At 38.1% G+C, this 24,139-nt stretch overlaps 1 protein-coding gene across 1 annotated transcript; it reads right to left on the reverse strand.

Moving 5' to 3' along the window:
• Positions 1 to 3,560: 3,560 nt before the first annotated feature.
• On the reverse strand, positions 3,561 to 16,849 carry LOC133823497 (uncharacterized). Its single transcript, XM_062256302.1, has 15 exons — positions 16,537 to 16,849; positions 16,067 to 16,201; positions 15,852 to 15,931; positions 15,666 to 15,749; positions 15,214 to 15,301; positions 14,868 to 15,028; positions 12,723 to 14,751; positions 11,733 to 12,043; positions 11,181 to 11,496; positions 10,865 to 11,017; positions 10,519 to 10,660; positions 9,701 to 9,777; positions 9,373 to 9,503; positions 9,058 to 9,166; positions 3,561 to 4,276 (listed from the first exon to the last, which is right to left on the reverse strand). The coding sequence occupies exons 1-15, from the start codon at positions 16,708 to 16,710 to the stop codon at positions 4,079 to 4,081; spliced, it is 4,188 nt and encodes a 1,395-aa protein (XP_062112286.1). The 5' UTR covers positions 16,711 to 16,849; the 3' UTR covers positions 3,561 to 4,078.
• Positions 16,850 to 24,139: the final 7,290 nt, after the last annotated feature.

Below are 24,139 nucleotides of genomic sequence, written 5' to 3' on the forward strand. Positions count from 1 at the left end.
AAAAGGTTTTTCTAATGCCTCATTCATTTCTTCAGTAACTAGTGATTCAACCCCCAACAATAATTCATCAATAAGTATTTCTGAGGGAGAAGAGGAGGTGAATAGAGAGTTATAGAATTTTAATATAACTTCAATTTTGTCTCTATCACTCGTGCACCATGCCTTATCTATTGGGGTTTTATGCCCTAATTAAAACTCAATTTCTTTGTAATCTCATTTATTATCAATAAAATAATATAAATCATTTTTTGACTTGGTCAATCACTTTGCTCTCATGTTTTATTTTCATGATTATTTGTTTAATATAAACTTCTATTAAATTCCGAGCATATAGCTAATCGTATTTATAGTGACGTAATCACAGTGGAATATAAATATGATTATATGTTCAAAATAAGTCAGTCCTAAGATTAGTCAGTGCACAGGATTTACACTGACTTGCCAATCTACGATATGATCTACTTACACATTGTAGTGTTATGTTCTTTCTAGAACATTAGCAAAGTAGATAAGATCAGATGTATTTGTTACATCGAACTGGACCGATATTGACAGTTGATAGGATAAGTAAACATACCGTTATTATCTATTCTAGTCACATCATATAGTTGACCATATGTCAATTCAATCTCAATTCTGAGTGGTTAGTATTCTAACTTATTGTATTATTTGAGTTCTTTGACTTGTTCGTTACCAGCTTACCCTAAGGACTAGCCCATACTTACATCTTGGGAACTCGGCAGTATAATTGAGTGGGAGTGTTATCATAGATATGAACATCTCTAGCTTTTGATGAAGAAGTGTAATGATAATTTCCTTTTAGTTTGGTTCAATGTGTTAAATGATAGAGATCTCATTTCAGTAATTAATATTAGTTTACTGAAATATCATTTACAAGGAACTAAGTGTTTTAAGAATAAAATACAATGAGGGGTAAATCGGTATTTTAGTCCCATCTCATTGTAGACCGTCTATTGATAACTTCATTTTAGAATGTGTTTTTGTGTAAGATTACGCTTTTGTTTGTCTTTGTTGTAGGTTGGTGCGCTGAATCATGAGAAAAATGTAAAAAGAAGTGAAAATGGTGGGAAAACGATGCTTTTGGTGATTGTTGGACTCAAAATGATGATAAGGACGATTAAAAGTCAGTTTTTTATGAAGAGAAGAGCTGAAAAAAGAAATTTGAGAAAAAAGGGAATTAGAGTCGTGACTTGGGCTTCTAAGTCGCGACTCAAGGCAAGTCAGAAACGCATGGATTATGGAGGCAATTAGAGCCGCGACTTGACCTTATAAGTCGCAACGCAAGGCAAAGTCAGAGGCTCAGCAAAGGGGAATTCTGGACACGGGCCGCGACTTGATATACTTGAGTCGCGGCGCCTAAGGACTTACACAGAAGCGAGATGGCTCAAAAATAGACACGGGTCGCGACCCAGAGAAGGCCAAGTCGCGGCCCGCATATGAAAAACACAGCTCATGTTATTTTTTTACCATAATTCGTATTTAGGGTTTAATTAGGTAAAAGGTCAGTTTTTAATTATGTTTTTAGAGACTAATTTTGATTCTTAGGCTAGTTATTCTGCATTTTTATATTTTTCTTTCTTCTTTAAGTTTGTGAATCTTATGTTTTTGAATTATTATTTTGTTGATTTAGTCATGTCTGATATGAACTAAACAATTTTATCTAGGGTTTAATGCAGTCACTTGGATTTCTATCTAATTTAATTATGATGTTCTATTGATTTTTCTTCTCTATTCTAATCTAAATACTTGATCAATATTTGCTTGATTTATGATTTTGATTCAAAATTCGAAAGATGAGAATTGAGTATGTTATTATTATATAGACATAGGTTGCATATTGGACGAAAGTACTTGTATGACTTGTGTAGTAATTAGGTTTCCATGCTTAATGTCTGCTATATGTTTAAGTTTATCACAGAGATGTAGAAAACTTGCATATAGGATAAGATCTTATATCTTGAAAAAGAATAGGAATCGATTTTATGTTAACCTGCTATTAGAATAGAATGAAAGAAATTTAGAACAGATTAATAAAATTAGTAGAATGAAAAGTTGATGAAATTAATACCATAGGTCTTTTTAATATTGATTTTCATCTTTAGTTAATTTTATTCATAGTTATTTATAATTTTAAAATTAAATTCATTCATCTAAACTTTGGTTGTCAAATAGAAATTAAAAGAACAATTAGTGGTAATTGGAAAATAGTCCTCGTGAGAACGATACTCTATTTATCATCTATATTACTTGAATCGATAGCATGCACTTGCGTATACATATTTTCGCGATCAGTGCGATCTGTGGTGCTCGGAGCTGCGCAAAATGATGAGGATGGCTGGGGTTGCGACCGGGTTCTGCGCGTAGGGGATGGGGAGTTCTGGTGGTGGATGGAGGCGAGGGAGGAGGTGGTTCGCGGTCAAATCTGTTTTTTTTCTATCTTCAAGTCTGTGGTAGCTGGTTACCTTCATGTTCTGATATGTGTATATTTCTGGGTTCTGTAACTGATTACCTATGTTACTAAAATCATACTTACCTCTTCTTTCTTTTTTTAATGAAGTGTTCTCTCTCTTTTCCTTCAAAATTTGATGTTTCTTTTCATTTCTAATATGAGTGACCCATCACCCCTCTTATTTTAACTAGTTACCCCTCTCATAGAAGAATGTTACTCTTCTGAGGGTAACTGATTACCCCTCCTAATATATGTTATTTAACCTAGCTCTCAGACTTTTTTTTACATAACTATGAAAAATCAAGAAAGTAATTGGTTACCCATCATAATACATGTTATTTAGCCTAGTTTTAGAATTTTTTTTACGTAACTGTAAAAAATCAATCAAATAACTGGTTACATTACTCAGGCTTTGAAAAAAAAACGTACAATCTAAAAAAATTGTTTATAATAAACAAAAAAAATAATAAACACAATTCATTTTACAAAAAAAATTAAAAAGTTTGCAAAACAACCAAAGAAAAATCTAACATAAAAATAGTTATATAAAATAATCAAATAAACTAAAAAAAATAATCAAATTACAAACATATCCTTCCAAATTAATAAAACTTGATTAAGAATAAAACTATGACATAAACAAACTTTTATACAAAAATATGAAAACTAAACCTATAAAAGTAAAAATTCTTAAAAAAAAATGTCATAGATTAACTTTTCTTGAAGAAAAAAAAACCATAGTTTTGCAAACTTTATTAAAAATCTCATATAAAATGTATTTTTCTTTTTCACCTACGCTAAAAAATTTATGACTTCTTTTTCCTTTCTAAAGTTTATAGTGTAATGTTTTGGTGTAAATTTTGTACCATTACAGACAACTTTTATATAAAGATTATGAAGATTTACCACCAATAACCCTACAGAAATTTTGGGATACTTTTTCACAACCAACTCCTCCATCTTTCAACTTTACCTCTAACTACCAAACATAGCCTAGATTTAAAAATTGGGGATTAAAGTGAGACAAAGTAAAATCTTCGGGTGGGTAGGGGGGTGGGTGGTGTGGGGGGGTGAGGGGAATGGCATTAACTACAAAGCAAATAATGGTACATACACCCTTTATTTGCAGCCGAACAAAAAGAAAAAAAAAACAAATACAAACATTGTTGAATCCAACTATTCTATAGAATAATGATTTTCAACTTTCCTCCCCAACAATAAATAGTAAGGCTAAGCAACACAAGTCCAAAGCAGGAATTAATTACATGGAAAGAAATGGCAAAACCTTAACCTCTCACGCTTTGTTCCTCAGGCAACTCAATTGTTGCTCCGCTTTAGATAAGAACCAAGAAAGTAAGTTATGAGTACACTTTTATCTGCACCATCAGTACCTCCATTCCGTTCACAGTAATACTCTGGTAACAAGATCCGTGTGAAGTGATGACATAAGGATTTTTGCTTTGTTAGTCAGTAAATCAGTGCTGGGAAAATTGGATGACAAGTGGTCTGACCATCAAGGCTAATGTGTCAAAAATATGCCTCTGCATCCGGACACTTTGAAGCCATTTTCAATAGCTCCCGAACAAGTTGGAGACTGTAGACATGTACCTAGTTTAGAGCATAATGAACTCTCTCCAGAAGTTGTACAACCTGATTGACAGGTAAAGGTGATGACGATGATTTCATGCTTGAGCTTACAGCATCTCTTGAGCCAAGAGGAAACAATAATACAGCTTCTTGTTGCATACTTGTAAGTTCCAAGAATTGAGTAAGCATATCACCATCAAGTATATTCGGTACTCCAGTCTGCAATTGATACAGTGATTAATAGGCAAAAGATAAACTAGTGTGAATCCAGTGTGAAACAAATACAAGTTAGTTTTGACATAGAACTGCTTTGCCGGAGCCCTAACAGCAGTTATAACACGAAACAATACTTTAATAAGAGCATAAGGCTGAGAGAGCCAACTATTGCCCACTGCATTAAGAATCCAATCATTGTAATGCCAAATCCATGTACAGAAAGCCATACATTTTTCACGGTGAAGGTAGCAAATCATTGAATAAGGGAAAAAATAAATGAAATAAGGTAATAACCCTGTTGGAGAAATCAAACTATTTTAGGAAGTTTTCTAATTTTAGAATGATTGTTTAAAGCTGTAAAATAACTGATTTGTTTGCTGATTTTATTTATTTTAGGAAAGTTGTTAAATAGGGTGATTTGACATTAAAGTAGAATATTATTGTATTGTTTTAGGGCAACCTCTTATATGTGTATATATTGTATCATTTACGATAAAATAATATATCAGAAAATTTTCCTATTTCTGACTTGGTATCAGGGCGGCCCTAGTCTCTTTCTCTCATCACGATGTCAGATACCTCCCATGAGTCCACTACTATCCCACCAACCAAACCTATCAACCTTAACACCCCTGAATCATCTAAACATGTTTCTGAATCCCATTCTGTTCAGATTACCACCATTCATCTTAATGGTGATAATTTTTTGCGCTGGTCTCAATCGATTCGAATGTACATGCGAGGACGCGGGAAGATGGGCTATTTAACGGGTGATAAGAAGGCACCTAAGGAGGATGACTCGGCTTATGCTACATGGGATGCACTAAACATCATAAAAAGACAGTTGAGGACAATCAGATTTACAAGTTTTTGGCTGGTCTTAATGTTGAGTTTGATGAGGTGAGGGAAAGAATCATTGGCCGCCCACCTTTGCCTTCTATTGCTGAAATCTTCTCGGAGGTTAGAAGAGAAGAAAGTCGAAGGAATGTCATGTTGGGAAAGAAGATTGTTGGAGCAGCTGTTGAAGGATTGGCTTTAGCTACTACAAATGGAGGAGGCTATAGCAGATCCACCTGGAATAAATCTGATGAAAGGCCACGGGTCTAGTGTGATTTTTGCAACAAGCCTCGTCACACTCGTGAGACATGCTAGCGCATTCATGGGAAACCAGCAAACTGGAAACCACGAGAGAAATATGCTCTCCATTCCTTCTTAAATTCTACTCCATGGATAATTGATTCTGGAGCTTCTGACCATATGACAAATTCTTCTAACCTGTTTGGATAGCCAATGGAACTCTCGCACCTATTGCAGGAAAAGGCCTTGTTAAAATATCTGGGGGAATAGATCTTAAATCTGTTCTCCATGTTCCACAACTTCATTGTAATCTTTTATCTGTTAGTCAACTATCTAGAGATTCTAATTGTTGTGTTGTTTTCGATGAATCTCATTGTATTTTTCAGGACCAACGCTCGAGGAAGACGATTGGCAGCGCTAGGATAATTAATGGTCTCTACTATTTTGAGGATACTCTATCTATTAATAACATTGCTCAAGGACTTAGTAGTATCAGTTCTTATGGCATTATAGGTTGGACCGTCCTAGTTTTTTCTATTTGAAACATTTGTTCCCTGGTTTATTTAAAAAACTAAATCCTTTATCTTTTCAATGTGACAGTTGTGTATTGGCCAAAAGCCATAAAAGCACTTATGTTAAAAAATCTTATTGTCCTTCTCAACCTTTTTACTTTTTCACTGCAATGTTTGGAGACCCTCCAAGGTCACCACATTTTCAGGTAAGAAATGGTTTGTTACTTTTATCGACGACCATACTCGTCTTTGTTGAGTCTAATGAAAGAAAAATTTGATGTGGCTCAAATTGTTAAAAGATTTTTATTGTATGATTGAAACACAATTTCAGAGTAAAATCAGTATTTTGAGATCTGATAATGGAACAGAATATTTTAATAATACATTAGGCAGTTTTTTAAAGGAAAAAGGAATTATTAGCAATCTTCTTATTCTGATACACCTGAACGAAAAAATAGACACCTATTAGAAGTGGCTAGAGCTATGATGTTTTACAAGAATATTCCAAAATACTTATGGGGAGATGCTGTTCGTACTGCTTCCTATTTAATTAATAGGATGCCTACTAAAGTCTTACAATATACTACTACTCTTGATTGCTTGAAAAAATTATTTTCAAGGTGTAGAATTAATTTAGATATTCCTTTGAAAATATTTGGTTGTACTGCCTATGTTCACACTCCAAAAAGGTCTAGGTCCAAATTAGAACCAAGAGCTCAAAAATGTATTTTTATTGGATATTTACCTAATAAAAAAGGTTACAAGTGCTTTAATCCTGTTACCAAACGATTTCATATGACTATGGATGTTACTTTTTTGGAACAAACCCCCTCTTTTACCAAAAATTTTATTCAGGGGGAGACTTTAGTGAAATCAATTTTTTGGGAAATTGATCCGCTCCCTAATATCATTCTAGAAACAGCTCAAGCTCAACCTACTAAATGTGAATCTGAAATTGGTTTGTCAAAAAAAGAAATACTACAATTTATTAAAAATCGTGAAAATGTTGAGCCTTTGGTTTATTCTAGGAGAAATGTACCTGAAAGAAATAAAGACCAGGTAATCATCCCAGCACATGGTCAAACGGAAGCCCTAAGCGACGGTCTTCCAAATATTTCAGGTAATTCTTCTCCTACTTCTACTTCTCTTACTGAACCTGAATCTAGTCTAGGGGTAATTCCAAAAAATACCAATTTAGATCTTCCTATTGCCTTAAGAAAAGGAACCCATACTTGCACTAAGTATCCTATTGCTAAATATATTTTTTACAATCATTTGTCAAAAAACCATAGAGCATTTATTGAGAATATTTCAGAACTTGTTGTGCCTAGAAATATACAGGAAGCATTGGATGATCTGAATTGGAATTTGGCAGTTATGGAGGAAATGAATGCCTTGATTAAAAATGGTACTTGGGAGATTGTAAGAGTACCGAAGGGGACAAAGATTGTTGGGTGCAAATGGGTTTTTACAATAAAAACCAAAGGGTTCAACAAATGGGAGTGTTGAAAGGTATAAGGCTAGGCTTGTCGCAAAAGGGTTTACTCAAACCTATGGAATTGATTATCAAGAAACTTTTGCTCCGGTTGCAAAAATAAATTCCATTCGGGTTTTACTTTCTCTTGCTGTTAATTCTAGTTGGCCTTTATACCAATTAGATGTTAAAAATGCTTTTCTTAATGGGGATCTAAAAGAATAAGTGTTTATGAGTCCTCCACCTGGTTTTGAAAAGGGTGTTAGTTTTGGGAGAGTTTGCAAACTTAAAAAGTCCTTGTATGGGCTTAAGCAGTCTCCTAAAGCCTGATTTGAGCGCTTTGGTAGAGTGTTGAGGCACCATGGATATACTCAGAGTCAAGCAAATCACACCATGTTCTATAAACATTCAAAGGAAGGAAAGGTAGCTATCTTAATAGTGTATGTGAATGATATTGTTTTAACTGGAGATGATCATAATGAACTTGATGAGTTGAAAAAGAGACTTGCTCAAGAGTTTGAGATCAAAGACTTGGGTACTTTAAAATACTTTCTTGGAATGGAATTTGCTAGGTCCAAGGAAGGAATCTTTGTTAATCAACGTAATTATGTTCTTGATCTGCTTAAAGAGACTGGTATGCTAGAGTGTAAACCAGTTGAAACACCCATTGAACCAAATGTCAAATTGCAACCCACACAAGCTGAGAATGTGAAGGATCGGGAACGTTATCAACGTTTACTAGGGAGACTGATTTATCTATCACACACACGACCAGATATAGCATTCTTAGTGAGTATGGTGAGTCAATTCATGCATGCACCTGGACCTAAACACTTCGAAGCAATCTACAGAATCTTAAGGTATCTAAAAGGAGCACCTGGAAAAGGACTCATGTTTAAGTCAAGAGGCCATTTACAAATTGAAGCCTATACAGATGCAGATTGGGCTGGGAGTATAGTTGATAAAAGATCTACCTCAGGTTATTGTTCATTCGTTGAAAGTAACTTAGTCACGTGGCGGAGTAAAAAACAGAATGTAGTTGCCAGAAGTAGTGTTGAGGCTGAGTTTAGAGCTGTTGCTCATGGTATGTGTAAGATATTATGGATAAGAAGGTTACTTGAAGAGTTGAAGGTATCTCAAGCATCCCCTATAAAACTTTACTGTGATAACAAGGCTGCTATCTCGATTGCACATAATCCAGTTCTGCATGACCGTACAAAGCATGTAGAAGTGGATAAACATTTCATCAAAGAAAAGATAGAGGAAGGCCTGATTTGCATGATTTATGTTCCAACCGAAGAGCAAGTAGCAGACATTTTTACGAAGGGATTATTCAAAAAGCAGTTTGATTTTCTGAGTAGCAAGCTGGCTATGGAAGACATCTTTACACCAACTGGAGGGGGAGTGTTGGAGAAAATCAAACTATTTTAGGAAGTTCTCTAATTTTAGAATGATTGTTTAAAGCTGTAAAATAGTGATTTGTTTGCTGATTTTATTTATTTTAGGAAAGTTGTTAAATAAGGTGATTTGACATTAAAGTAGAATATTATTGTATTATTTTAGGGTAACCTCTTATATGTGTATATATTGTATCACTCACGATAAAAGAATATATCAGAAAATTTCCCCATTTCTGACTGTTTCAATGGATAGCAATTTCGTCAGACCCCATGAAAGCATGCCAAACCAAATAATGTGCATTAGGTAGCTACTAATCTTACCGGGTTTTCACGTCTTCGAAACTCATTATGATCATTTCCAAGAATAGGAGCAGTTAATGGATGAATCACTAATCTAGCTTGGACGGCTTCCAAGAGTTCGTATTCTTCTCTGCAAGAAAATGAAGTTTGTATCATTAAGATCAACACAGAATTAATTAGATAATGAGTTATTAAGGACCTGATCGAGGTAGGAATTACTTAATATTAAAGATGTTCAGCATATTTCCAAACATCCACAATATTAATTAACTATACTTCTTGTAATCTATAGGAATTAATTTGTTCCTCAAGAAAGCTGAAATGGTTGTGACTTACCTTGACAGAGGAATGAAAGTTATCATACTTCCTAACAGGGTGCTGGCAATAATAGTGTTATGTGTAGAGTCAATCTTCAAATCACCGCTGTTCAACACATCATCTGCTGGAAGTCTGTATGAAAAAGATCCCTAAATTGAACATGAGAAAATAATGTTCAGAGGCAGAATAACAATTTCCAAACCTGTAACTAACTAAAATTTCAATGATTATGTGATACCAGATCTAAAAGTTACATGCATTAACTTGCATTTAAATACTCCAATTCAACTGCAAAACAATTGACGAATTCACAAAGAAGATAACATGAAAGTGCAAAGGCAAGTACCTTCTTGATGCTCATAGCTATCTCACCCATATAATAGGCACAGCTTACTGTTAAGTTGCACTCCGGACTAGCATTATCTGGGACCGCATTAAAAAAATAAGATATGTTGAAAACAGAACACGTGAGCAACAACAGAATGAGGCAGAAAAACTAAGTTGGAAATTCACACATGGTTTTCAAAAGATCCTCCATGTCGTCCCACATTAGTGATGAAGGCAAAATCTCCCAAAAGAGTTGCAAAGAAACTAAAAACATATAGTAATTGCAATTCATTTACTACTTGATAATTCATAAAATTTCAGAAATGCCAGCCTCTGTATCAACCATGTCTAAGTTTCCCAACCCTTGCAAACGTCAATGTAGTCGTCAAGTTTACTTCACAAAAGAAACTAAAAACATATAGTAATTGTAATTCATTTACTTCTTGATAATTCATAAAATTTCAGCTATGCCAGCCTCTATATCAACCATGTCTAAGTTTCCCAACCCTTACAAACGTTAATGTAGTCGTCAAGTTTACTTCACAAAAGATTATAAGGTAATGTATTTAATTTACCTTTCAACCAAGTAGAGCGTACCCATGACTAATCGGACATTACCAACTTCTATGAATGAATGTATATTCTGGTTTTCTTGTCCAAAATTGATATCTAAGATCGAACTTCCAAGTGCCTTTGACATTACTGCCTCATTTTCGAACATTATAGTGATTTTAAGTTCCATAATTTCCATAAAATGAGGCAACCGATTACAAGGCTCTAATGATGCTCATGGAGTTGCATGCAGATGTCTAGTTAATTTGAAATAATAATCTATACCTTCTACGTGATCTGTGCATGAAAGCACAGCAATGCTGCCCTTACGATCTGACACAACAGCAGTATCAACATCCATGAGAATACAATCAGCAACTAGTCTTTGGGATGGATCACAGTAAATTTGCTCCAGTTTTTTGGTATCCTGTCATAAAAGAAAGCAAAGGCAGCACTCTCAACACAAGTATCAGTAACAAACAGGCTAAATCCTGTTATATTCAGGTAGGAAACAAAAGAGTACCTATTAAGAATAGAGTGGGGGGGGACTGAAGAAACTAAGAAGGAAGGAAAGGAGATAATCCATCCATTTAAAACAAAAAATTATTGGCAAAATAAACTGTCCACTTACTTCTTGATAAGAAAAAAAGAGGACTCCATCGCGACAATCACCAACGGCAATTCTTGTGAAGTGTGCGGTCAGAGATGTAATCATAAACCTTGTCCTCCCCATCGCATATTTTTTCACTCGGGTATTGTCATTTGAAAACCCACATACATAAAACTGAAATAAAGAGCAGTTAATACATTTCTATCACCAATAAATTGCATAGAAAACCACACATCCTAGTATCTGATCAGAGAAGATCTATACTTGCAATCATATATGCTGAATTACACATCGAAAAAAAAAAAGTAAAAAGAAAGAAAGGAAATTAGTGACTTACAATATTACCAGCAGATGCCAAAAAATAACGCTCAAGATAAGGACAGATTGCAAGTGCCATTCCAGGCCACGCAACTGAATATGACAACCGTAACTGCCATGCTTCAGTATCCTCAAGTTTAATTCCATCACAACTGTTATCATCTGGGCTACTGCACAGGCTACTGCTAGATAGCTGTTCTGTAGTATATGCAACAACTTCACGAAATGGTGAAGCCCTTTGAGAAGATGACCCTGCCTTTGAACAGAATGTCATTGAACCACTATCTGAGTTTTGTGCATGTTCAAGACACAGAACAATAAGACGGCCCTTCGTACTGCTCAGAAAAGTTAAGTTAGGATGACATATCCTTGTAACTATACACAAAAGGGAGAAGATAAAATTCAAACACACATGTAAGTTATAAAAGAATGCCTGCCATGTCTCATAAATTCCTGAAAAATTAACTTCACAAAGCAAAATAGCAAAAGTTTGAATGTGTTACGCATTTCCACGATGCAACGTGGAATCATCAGAGCAAGTACATAGAAAAGTAGGGGGAAAATGGTACACCTTTCAGCCTCACCACTGGGCATTATGGCTGGACCTGAAGATAGACTAGTTCCGATAACAAGGACCTGTTCATTCCCGGCCCTTACTAACTGCATGGATTTCCCTGTTTCTCCATGCTCAAGTTTAAAAGATGAGATTATTGTCCCACTAATAGGATCCACACAACATATATCAGATGAACATGAATCAGTTGTTAAATCAGTCCTCATCACAAGCAATAACCTGCTTTCACTATGATATAGGACCTTCCGTGGAGTGCCTCCAAGATTGAATTTCTGCACATTAAGCCTCTTACTATGAATCATCTCCACCTAAAAAATCACAATATGCAAACTTTTATCAGGTTAAGCAACAAGTAACTCTTAAAAATGAAAAAAGGTACCTATAATATAGTCCTCTAACTAAATAGTCACTATAGGTATCTATGAATAAGCACAGAACTTGATTTTTTTAAATGAGTTCATCACTCGAACACAGTAAATCTGGACATATGATACCAAGAATAAGGAATGCCACAATTTGTAATTGTACAATAACATCAGTAGGTGCAGTACTTAAATCACAAAAATCATCAAGTAGTTAACTCAGATATTTTGTTAACACAATAATAATTTCGTTTACATATTTGTGAAAATTCCCAACTGGCCTCTAACATTCACAAGAAATGTAAGGAACCTACAAAGTAACCACCATAAAAGGGAAAGAAAATAAAACTAAGAGAAACCAAAAGAGGAAAACAAAAAAACAATCCACGTACATATACCATAACAGAAATTAGACCATGAAATCAACTAAATTGCTCTCTTTAGAAACTATTTGAATAATTAATTTTTGTAGCAGTTGAAGACAGCATGATATTCAAAGCTCAATCTATAAAACATCTGTTTCATGGAAACATAATTTTCAACAAACAGAGAAAGTACTAGGCATCAATAATAATGAAAGAAAAATATCCACATCATTACATAATAATATGGATAGATTTCTCACCAAATGTAGACTGTTCTCTGCTACAAACAAAAGACCCTTAGGGCAATCAACAGAACATACAGGAGTTACATGTGTTGAAGATTGAAATGAAATAGATGTATACGAGAGACTATGCCTTGCAGCATGCAACAACCAAGGTCTGTCACTCAGAGAAATTATATCAGCATTAAGCGAGTCACTCAAGGGAATTAGGAAAACAGGGGTAATGCCAATGCGACGAACGGCAATCAACTGAAGATCAATCGGAACCCCACTCACTCTCTTCTCAGATAATTCAACATAGTTGTGTTGCAAACCAAAACTATTTGATGCTGACATGCTAGAAAAATCAGAATCTATATTCACTGAAAAAGAAGAGTTGGGTGATACAGATGATGGAATTGTAGAGGAAGTGGGCCACTCAAATCGAAGCAGCATCCCATTTCTCAGTCCAGAAAGGACATAAAACCGATCAACATATACAAGCCTTACATCTTGAGGAACACAACCACTGACAGTAGTTCCGGTAATATTTGTAAGTGCAATTGTTCCAATTGCAAGATGTCTTAGGCCGTCATCCGGATCAAAAAACAAAACTTCTACCGAAGGCTTATGTGTGCCAACAACAAAAGATTTACTAATGTCAACTTTAGATGAAAGGGAAGCCACACAACTCTCATCTCCAACGTCCATAGGATGATTTGTGCTTTTGCACTCAAAACATTTTTGAGGAATGGAAATGCATGATAACTCATATTGCAGTCTCAGATGTTGCATTTCATATATTTCATAGTTATATTCTGATGTCATTCTGAACCCAAGAATGAATAGAAGACAAGGGTTGGAAGTAGAGACGACTATTAAATTTTCTCCAACAGCCCCCAAATTGATATTCATATTTTCAGGGAACCATGACTTACAAACTGGAGAAGGGAAAGAAACTCCTTCACAGTGAGCAACTTTGGTGGGCAAACAAAGTCTTACTGCATGCTGATGAATCTGGATCAGCAATCCATCATTCAAAAGGCCGCATGCCAAAGTACAAACATCTGGTTGGAAACCAACTGAATCAGTCACATCAGTAAAGCTTAAACCAACTGATAATACCCTGGTCTCTTCAACAAATGACAGAACAAGAAAAGAATGATACAAATCAGTAACTTTCATTCGAACTGTCCAGGTACCGGTTATGCCTTGATATATAGGAGCTGTCCTAAGTAGCTTTTCTACACTAATGCCACTTTGAATAATCCTTAATGAACCCTCTGGCACCACCCCACAGCAGGAAAAAATTTGATCATGTTTCTCATCATGGTAATCTACAATTGACATATCCAGTACTGGAGCAATGTTTTGAATAGGACTGCTGTAAATCAGCTTTTCATCTTCCAATTTCAGAACCATCCCATCCCCCATCTCAACAAGAGCAGCAAGAAAACCACCTTCAACCCATAAAAGCGCATTTGATTGTAATCCTTTGTAAAGACAGTCAGATTGAGTAACCCTAAGACCACCTAAATCAAAGCCAAGTTGAATAAAAAAAAATTCTCCAGTATCTAGACAAAAAATCATTCTCGGATTTTTAGTATTTCCTGGTTCCCAACTCCACGAACATGCATGTTTGTAGCTAATCTTCACATTGCTATTGTAGCTAATTTTTACATTGCTATTGTCAGTGTCACTATCTATGCACATAGGATCATCCCGGAGCTTTAGCAAAGCAGAGGCAGCATCATTAAATATACCTTCATCGTCAACATCATGTTGTGCCCTGCTTGACTCTTCAGCAAAATTCTGCTCCTCAAGTGCATGGGGTAAAAAATTTAAGTTTGTTCGATAGACACAACAGGGTGTATGAGCATCTCTAAGATCCATTAAGAGAGCATCACCCACCCTGAACATGATGGCATATCCATAGGAATGAGGAACTTCAACAATGTCATATGCCAAAAGATCATCTTCGACATATTGTGATAACACAGAAACATCATCATCTCTAATGTTCCATTCCAATAACAGAAGTTCATTATGGTTATGGAGTGCTCTTCTCCTAAAATTACACACATATATATACACAGACGTTAAATACACATCAACAAAAAAGAGAATGCATCCTAAGAAAAACTCAACCATAGAGAATAGCACAAACACTTGTAAATGCAATACCTATTCAAAAGAATGGCAAGTACAGGATTATGCCCCTTACTTGGCTGATAAGGATCTTTTGAAATAAAGCACATTCCCCATATGGTACCACTTATATTGTTCTTTTGAATGCTTCTAGCTGTGCTTACATCTCCTCCATTTTCAGGTGGATAAATTATTTTCTGAAATAACAGCACAACATAACAACTTAATAATCTTGTTTGAAAACTTTAAGTTTTCAACAAATGGTCAAGAAAAAAAAAAGTGTAACATGTTATCGCAAATAATTACAAGAGCTAGGAACTATTCACACTTGACAAGAAGACAGAAGTTGGAGAATTTAATGAGTGAGAGAAGAAAAACTAACCTTATCAATGATATCACAGCCTGCAGATACTGAAACAGAGAACATAGCCAATTGATCTTCATAGGCACTTGCAGCAAAGAAAGATCCACTGTAAAGTAAAATGACAAAAATAAGAACAATCAAAACCCCTCTAATTTTTTCTTGAAAGAAAAAACTCCTCTAATTTTCAGTGTCGTTTCTACTCTTCTTTTCCTTTAGTTGTCAAAGGAATATATTTCATGAATGCAATAATTTAGTGAGAGAAAGGAAACCGGAAGTCTTCCTCAACACACCAGACAAAGCTTTATGCCTTAAATCCATACAAAATCAGTTCATAAACTCAAATCGGGCTTGTTAATTTCTATAAATAATGGCATTGGACAAACAATTGAAAGAAATGTTAAAAAAAAGTCAACTACACTATAAGCACATTAGCATGTACAAATATTCATACAAGCAGAGTAGTGGTTCACCTGGAATCAACAGCAAGCAACCTTCCAAGTTGATCCCTTAAGTTTCCAGGATTTGAAAGGTGAACTTGCGTCACTGGGAAAAATCTATTCGAACAGCCAGACACAAACCAGACAGATCAAGAATCAGTTCAAAAATAGTTATTCACCAAGATTTAAATTGAAGAATTTAATAAGAACAAAAATTACCTGTGCATTTCATTACAAAAAGATAGAACCGAGAGCTTCCCAGAGTCAGAAAGAACTAGCAAAAAATCTTTACCTAGCATCTACCACAAGAAAAAAGAAAATTATGATCTTCACAAGGGAAAGAAAAGCTTCTACCAATAAGAACTTATTTCGATGGATACACAGATCTCTCTTTCAAAATATGATGACCATATATTCTTGAAAAATTCAGAGACCTGTGGATTTTGCGGCGAAAACTTGTCTTTCCAGGGTAGAACGGCAAGGTCTTTAATGGTGCCAAACACAGGTTGCTCGCTCACAGATTGCACTATCCCATCTTCGCCTATTACAACCAGTTCTATAGAAGTCTCCTGAACCAATTTTGGTAAACATGTACCCACTGTTCAGCTAAAAAAAACTCCGTAGCTGGTTATGAAAACATACATAAAATACAAAATTACAGCAAAGGGAGCTCCAAGGAATAAGAACTAAATCCATAGCTGTTTGTGAAAATCAAGCCGCAAAGATAAGGCAAGAACTTCGTATACGCAATTAAAAAAGCTGGTAAATTCAGTGGAAGCACTTGTATTCATTTATTCAATTCAGCTACTCGATTCTTACTTCAACAATGAAAAAAGAAATAAAAAATATCACAAAGCACGTTAGAAGAAGAAGAAGAGAAAATGAGGAAATGGAAGAGAATGACCTTGCCGAAAACGACGTCGAGGGAGGTAGGAGAGCGGATTCGACCATAGACGACCTGAAGAACGATGCTTCCTCTAAGGACGCACTTGGCGAGGTAGTGATTGCTGCTGGAAGATGCCGCGGAAGATGACGATCGGGATTTGGCGGAAGAGCATTCCTCCTCCGACAGCGCCATTTTCGAAAACCAAATTCTCGGGAAAAAATTATAAATTTTAGGGCTAGAAGAAAGAACCGAGAATGCTTTCTATCCTTGTTCTTAGTGTCTGCACAGCAGCTCCATGTGTCCCTTCCTGTACAAGAAGAAAGAAAAAGACTGTATTTTTATTTATTAATTAAAGTGACTATGTAAATCATATTAGATGACGTGAAACCATCCTCATCGGCATCGGCAACTGTTCAGTTACCGATCAGGTCCCAGGTCGTATTTTTTTACTTCCGGTTTTGGGCATTGGGCCCACTTTGACGTGGATTTATTATTATATTGTTTTGAATATGAATAAAAAGAAAAATGCTTATCATCCCAATTGAATTTTTTTGACGATCTAACGTGCCTTGTAATGATTGGGCCTTAAAAATTTTTACTGTCCTTTGAATAAACATTTCATGTTTTTAATCATTACTTTGACCAATATTTTGACCAATATTTTGAAAGCACTTGGATCATGAAGCATTTTCAGTCGTCGTGATGTATAGCATAGTTCAAAAAAAAATCATACAATAATTTATGTTTAGTATTTATATTTTTTTTATTTTATTAAATATAAATTTACAAAGGTTGAGTTTGCTAAATTTTTTTTGTTTTTAAATTTTTTAAACACAAAAATAAAAATGTATTTGGTAACTATTTTTTTTTTTTAGTTTCTAAAAATAAAAATAAAAATGCTTTTGGCAACTTTTATTTTTATTTTTTTGTTTAAAAAAATTTAAAATAAAAAACATGCTTGCACTATTTATTATTTTTAAAATAAATATAAGAAAATATTAATAAAAAAATATCAAATTAATCATATTCAAGTAATCTCAAATCTCAAAACTCAAAACTCAATATATATTTATGAGATAACACAAAATCAATAAAGTCTACGTAATAAAATATATATTGTTTACCCAAAAAAATGGTTGCTGATGACGTGGCGAGAATTTCTCACACGTGGTTGACACGTGGCAAAAGTACTGATCGACTATCGACCAGAAGCACACCACATCGACAGGGTTAATTTTTTATACGACCAGGCTGGTCGTATAACCTAATTTATTTCCTTCTTAAACTATAATCTTATAATAACTGCATTGAATATTTCTTCATTATTATCTTGATACGCGATTATTAAGGAAAGATAGAGCACGTTGGCATGTGTAACCCTCCTTGAGTCTATAAATATGCATGAAATAGTTCAAGGAATGGACTTTTGGATTTTTGATTCCTGAATCTTTTTGCGAAATATTGAGAGAAAAAAGAGCTATAGTGAGTTGTTCATCGTCTTATTGTAATACATTCAAGGTTGGTGAAACTCAAGGACCCTAGTTCTTTGATCACGACTTTAAGATTCAATAATAACAATATCACTAAGTGGACGTAGGTCATTACCATTCTTTGGGGCCGAACCACTATAATTCCTTGGTGTTTTCTTCCTTTCCGTTAGATCATTTTTCTCATTCTTGCTTTATACTTTGTCGTACATTTGACTTCATGTCGTTGGCCAAATCGAAGGTCAACATTCGGGTGCTTTCATTGAGAGTTTGGGAAAGAACTGTAAAAGAATCTAATAGCGAAAACATCCAAGAAGACTGGACAGGTTGCTGGCGCTGCACCATCCCAACCTCCTCCCCCAAATGTGGCCGAGAATGAACCACTTTTGGAGTTTGATGAGGAGGAACTAGATTCTGAAACACTGAGGGCAACGCTGGGAGTATTGCAAGATGAATTGGCTAATCTGAGGGCCAATCAAGAGAATGTTGCGAAGACGATGGCATTACAACAAAGAGAAATAGAACGCCAGCACCAAGAGCTGAGTGAGCGGCAGGCGGAAATGGATCGTCGGCAGAAGGATGCCATGGCCGCCCTTGAAGCAGCCATTCAACTGGCTAGGAGTCAAGTTGTACCAGTCTCCCAGCCAGATCAGCCACCAAGCACACCACCTCAAAGAGGTCCCATTCCAAGCCCTCCGCTCCAGCCAACAAACCCTCAAAGGTTGAAGCAGCCGCCTATGGCTCAGGATGATGTCCCACCTAGGGAGCCTGAGCAGCAGCCTCCATCCTAGGCTGGTCGAGGCAATCCCCGGCGCCCGAGGCAGAATAGGGCCGAGCAACCGCCCCGTAGCCCTAGACGCCCAGGGGATGAAGAGCCGAATCTACCGAGCAGGGGACAGTGTCCTTCTACCAATAGAAGGAACACAGAGTCAGGCTCTGCGGTCAGGCCCCCCCTAACGCTCGAGAGATGCCACCCCGAGGAGGAAATAGCGTGAACAGCCAGTCACACCATAGTCAGCCATAATTCAGAGATGGTCATGGCTATAATGAAGCTGATTCTGACAAAGGGAACGCTGGCCAGAGAAATGAAGAAAGAGGTGGAGGCAGAAGCCCCCCACCTAGAGAAAATAGGCTAGCTAGCCACAATGCTGGGGGGCAGCCCAGGCAGCCGAACGTCTTTACCCGACTAGGAGCTAGCGAGCAGAGACGAAGAGACGATGATCTTAGGGACGTACTTAATGACCGCTGTGAGAGGCACGATGAGTACGCTCCCCCGGCACCAGCGGCCCCAGCAGTCCCGGAAGCAGTTCAGGCTCAGATTGATGCCCTGAACCAGGCAGTATAGCAACTGGTCGGGGGACAAACGTCCCATATCGAGTACGATAGGAGGAGGGGCACCCCCTTCGTATAGAGGATTGCTGTGGCCGAAACCCCCAGTAAGTTTAAGATGCCTACATTACCAAATTTTGACGAGTACGGAGACCCAGTATCTCACGTTAATAAGTTTGAGATACAAATGGACATACAAAAAGTGTCGGAAGACGTCCGCTGCCAGATCTTCCCTGCGACACTTCTCAGGAGTGGTTCTTCAAGTTCCCTCCTGCTAGTATAGTATCTTGAGAAATGTTCATGAAGGAATTCTATGGACAGTTCTACATGGGTCGTGTACACCCCACAGAGGCCAACCAGCTGGTCGAGATACGACAGAAAGAGGGAGAGCCCTTGAAAGAGTATGTCCAACGCTTCATGCGAGCTAGAACTGGAGCCAAGACAGTGGGCAATGAAGGTAAGATGATGGCTCTAACTGCTAGAGTTAGGCGCCATTCACCCCTCTGGAGTAGCCTCAAAAAGCATGGGGTTAGAAGTACCCAAGAGTTCTTGGATCGGGCTGATCGATATATCAAGCTCGAAGATGCGATTGCCAATGAAGGGAAATTTCCAAATAAAGACAAGGGGCCCAAAGAACCTGCCAAAGTCGCCAACGGGTTAGAAAAACCCAATGGCAACGGCAAAGGCAACGGGAATGGCAATGGTAGGAATGGTGGAAAATGGGCGAACAATGAACCCTCGGCTTCTGAGAGTAAGCGCCCCAAAGGCAATCGATATGAGCCGAGATTCACCAACTACACGGCCCTTGTCGAAAGCTGAGCTGAAGTCTACCAGGCGACCAGCTCAAGCGTGCCTTACAAACGACTTGCACCTATAAGGAAAGATATCTCCAAGAGAGATACAACGAAGTTCTATCGTTTTCACAACGACTACGGGCACGACACCAATGAATGTAACCAATTGAAGGACGAGATTGAGTTCCTGATAAGGCAGGGACATTTGAGAAGATATGTGCGAGTCATAGGAGGTTCTCAGCGAGAGGCTCAAGGTGGCAACGAGCAGGCGCCGGCACGCCAACGCTCGCCACCTCTACAGCCAGCTCCTGTGGCAGGCACTTTACTCACCATCTGCGAAGGCCCACATCTTGCAGGAGACAGTGGGAAGGCAAGGGAACGATACGCTCGAACCCTACGCCACGACCAGGACATCGAAATGATGAGTGTGGAAGATCGAGCACCAAAAAAGGCTCGTACAGAGGAGGAATTGATAACCTTCGCTGATGACGATGCCCAGCACGTACGATTCCCACACTCCGATCAGTTGGTCATGGACGTACAAATTTCCAACATGATGGTGAAAAGGGTGTTGGTCGACACAGGAAGTTCGGTTAACATCCTATACAAGTCTTCGCTGGAAAGAATGAAGTTGTCCGTCAAAGACCTGGAGCCATGAAACCAAACCATTTATGGTTTTTCCGGTAGGCTTCTAGTTACGGCAGGTATTGCGCCTGCTAATAAGACATTACTAACTACTTTCATAGTAGTTGATTGTCCTTCAACATACAATGTTGTAATTAGGAGACCGATTCTGGTCAACTTACGAGCCGTCACCTCGATATGGCACCTCTCCACGAAATTCCCAACAAACGCAGGGACAGGTTGCGTATTGGGAAATCAGTGAGAAGCGAGGGAGTGCTACAACGCCTCGATCACCAAGGAGAAGAAGGGTGTATCGAGAGATGTTCCCAGGAAAGAGTTGCAAATGGCAACTGATGCTCAGGCCCACTCGGGTGATAATGTCACCAAATAGGGCGTTGCCCAAAGTGAGGATAGGGATTTAGATCCTCGCTTTGGGGATTTTGAGGAAGAAGTTGGACCCATTGAGGACCTTGAAGAGGTCCAACTCGATGAAGAAAATCCGACCAAGGTTGTGAAAGTCGGTAAAAACTTAGAGACAACAACAAAACGAGCACTGGTGGAATTTTTAAGGAGGAACCAGGGAGTCTTTGCCTGGTCGCACAAAGACATGGTTGGGATAGACCCTGCAGTCATTAGCCATGTCCTAAACATCGACAAGAGTTTTCCACCAGTGCAACAAAAAAGAAGGCGGCTCGACAAAGATAGATCAAGGGCCTTAAAAGATGAAGTCGAGAAGCTGAAGGAGAATGGGTTCATCAGGGTGGCGTTTTATCCATCGTGGGTCTCTAATCCCGTGCTAGTTCCCAAGCCGAATGGCAAGTGGCGTACGTGCGTGGATTTTACAGACTTAAATAAAACCTGCCCCAAAGATTGTTTCCCACTCCCAAGAATCGACCAGTTGGTCGATGCCACTGCTATACATGAGATCCTCTCATTCATGGATGCGTACTCTGGGTATAATCAGATCAGTATGCATCCCCCTGATGAGGATCACACTGGCTTTTGGACTGATATAGGGCTCTACTGTTACAAAGTGATGCCCTTCGGTTTGAAAAAGGCTGGTGTGACTTACCAGCGACTCGTCAACCACATGTTTAAGGAACTGATCGGCACAAACATGGAGGTCTACGTTGACAGCATGCTGGTCAAGTCGAAGAAAGCAGAAGGGCATGTAAAGGATTTGCAGGAGTGCTTCAACATCTTGAACAAATATCAGATGAAGCTAAATCTCCTTAAATGCTCTTTCGAAGTAGGATCAGGGAAGTTCTTGGGATTTATAGTTAACTCGAGAGGAATTGAAGCCAATCCCGAGAAAATTAAAACCCTGATTGACATGAAATTGCCAACAAGGATTAAGGATGTTCAAAGCTTAACTGGAAGAATTGCCGCTCTTAGTAGATTCATTTCAAAGTCAACAGATAAGTGCGTCCCATTCTTTAATCTACTTAGAGGCAATAAAAAGTTTGAATGGACGGAGGAGTGCGAACAGGCTTTTCAAGCACTAAAAACTCGTATGGCGCAACCACCCATCCTGTCAAAGCCAGTCGATAAAGAAACTTTGTTCATCTACCTGGCGATCACGGAATACGCTGCTAGTGCCGTTTTAGTAAAGGAGGAAGAAGGCGTGCAAAAGGTTGTTTACTATGTAAGCAAAAGTCTAATTGGAGCATAATAGCGGTACCCGCCCATCGAGAAGGTAGCCTATTGCCTAGTTTTGGCCTCCAGGAAGCTACGGCCTTACTTTCAAGCTCATCCAATTACGGTTTTGACCGACTAGCCTTTACAACAAGTCCTGCAAAAACCAGAGGTTGCAGGTAGATTGTTAAAATGGGCAGTCGAACTTGGGTAGTTCGATATATCTTACTTGCCGCGAGTAGCAATAAAAGGACAAGCCCTGGCTGACTTCATTGCAGAATTCACTAAACTTATGGATGGCGAGCAGATTGAAGAGCCTAATGAGCCTGAATGTCAAAACCAAGCTCCCACGTGGAAATTATTTACAGATGGTTCTTCTAACGAGTGCCATGCTGGGGCAGGAGTGATATTGATAACGCTGGAGGGGCATCGATTTCACTGCGCAATCAGGTTTGACTTCACTGCTACTAACAATGAGGCCTAGTATGAAGCACTACTCGCTGGATTGCGGTTAGCCAGGGATATGAATATAAAAGTGCTTGACATCTACAGTGATTCTCAGCTGGTGGTGAATCAAGTCATGGGAGAATACCAGGCGCGAGGTTTAAAGATGGTTGCCTATCTAAACAAAACAAAAGATCTATTGGCTCAGTTCGACAAATACAATCTCCAGCAAGTACCTCGCGACCAGAATTCCAATGCTGATGCTTTGGCCAAAGTAGCAAGTGCGAAGGATGCTGATACTTTGAATATAATGCCAGTTAAGCAGCTAACAATGCCAAGCATCCAAGCAGAGGAGACTGCTAAGGTGATCCAGATGACGGATGCATGGATGACACCATATATAGAGTATTCAACACAAGGCGTTTTACCAACGGACAGAAACAAAGCCAAGACCCTTCAGCGACAGGCTGCTAGGTCCATCCTGGTCGATGGAATCTTGTACCGAAGGGGATATTCAATGCCACTCCTCAGGTGTATTTTGAAAGTGAAGGCCAAATAGTTGATGAAAGAGGTACACGAAGGCTTTTGTGGAGACCACGCCGGGGGGCAAAGCTTGTCAAAAAAGGTACTAAGGCAAGGATACTTTTGGCCCACGATGAATAAAGATTTGATAGAGTTTGTATGGAGGTGCGACAAGTGCCAGAGGTTCTCCAAAATCTCGCGAGCAGCCCCTAATGAGCTTAAACAGATGCAAAATCTGTGGCTGTTTGCAGTTTGGGGCATAGATTTGATCAGATCTTTGCCCACAGGGGAGGGCGGCGTCAAGTATGCCATGGTTGTCATGACTATTTCACTAAATGGGCCGAAGTCGAGCCACTTGCAACCATAACGACCAAGAAGGTCCTGGATTTTGTGATCAAAAACATCATTTGTCGCTATGGATTGCCAAGGAAGATCGTCTCGGATAACGGCACCCAGTTCGATAGTGATTTATTCACGGGTTTTTGCGAACGGCATGACATTATCAAGAGCTTTTTTTCAATCGCTCATCCCCAAGCAAATGGACAAGTTGAAGCAGTCAACAAAATGCTAAAGGATACACTGAAGAAAATACTAGAAGAAGCTAAGGGGGTGTGGCCAGAACAATTGCCTGAAGTGCTTTGGTCGTACAGAACTTCCCACCGAACAGCAACGGGACATACTCCATTCTCTTTGGCTTATGGATATGAGGCTATGTTGCCTGTTCAGTTATACCTGCCTTTGCATCGCAGAATAACGTACGACCAAGGCTCAAACAGCCAACTATTG

The sequence above is a fragment of the Humulus lupulus genome, chromosome 3 (genome assembly GCF_963169125.1).
Source record: "Humulus lupulus chromosome 3, drHumLupu1.1, whole genome shotgun sequence".
Taxonomy (NCBI): Eukaryota; Viridiplantae; Streptophyta; class Magnoliopsida; order Rosales; family Cannabaceae; genus Humulus; species Humulus lupulus.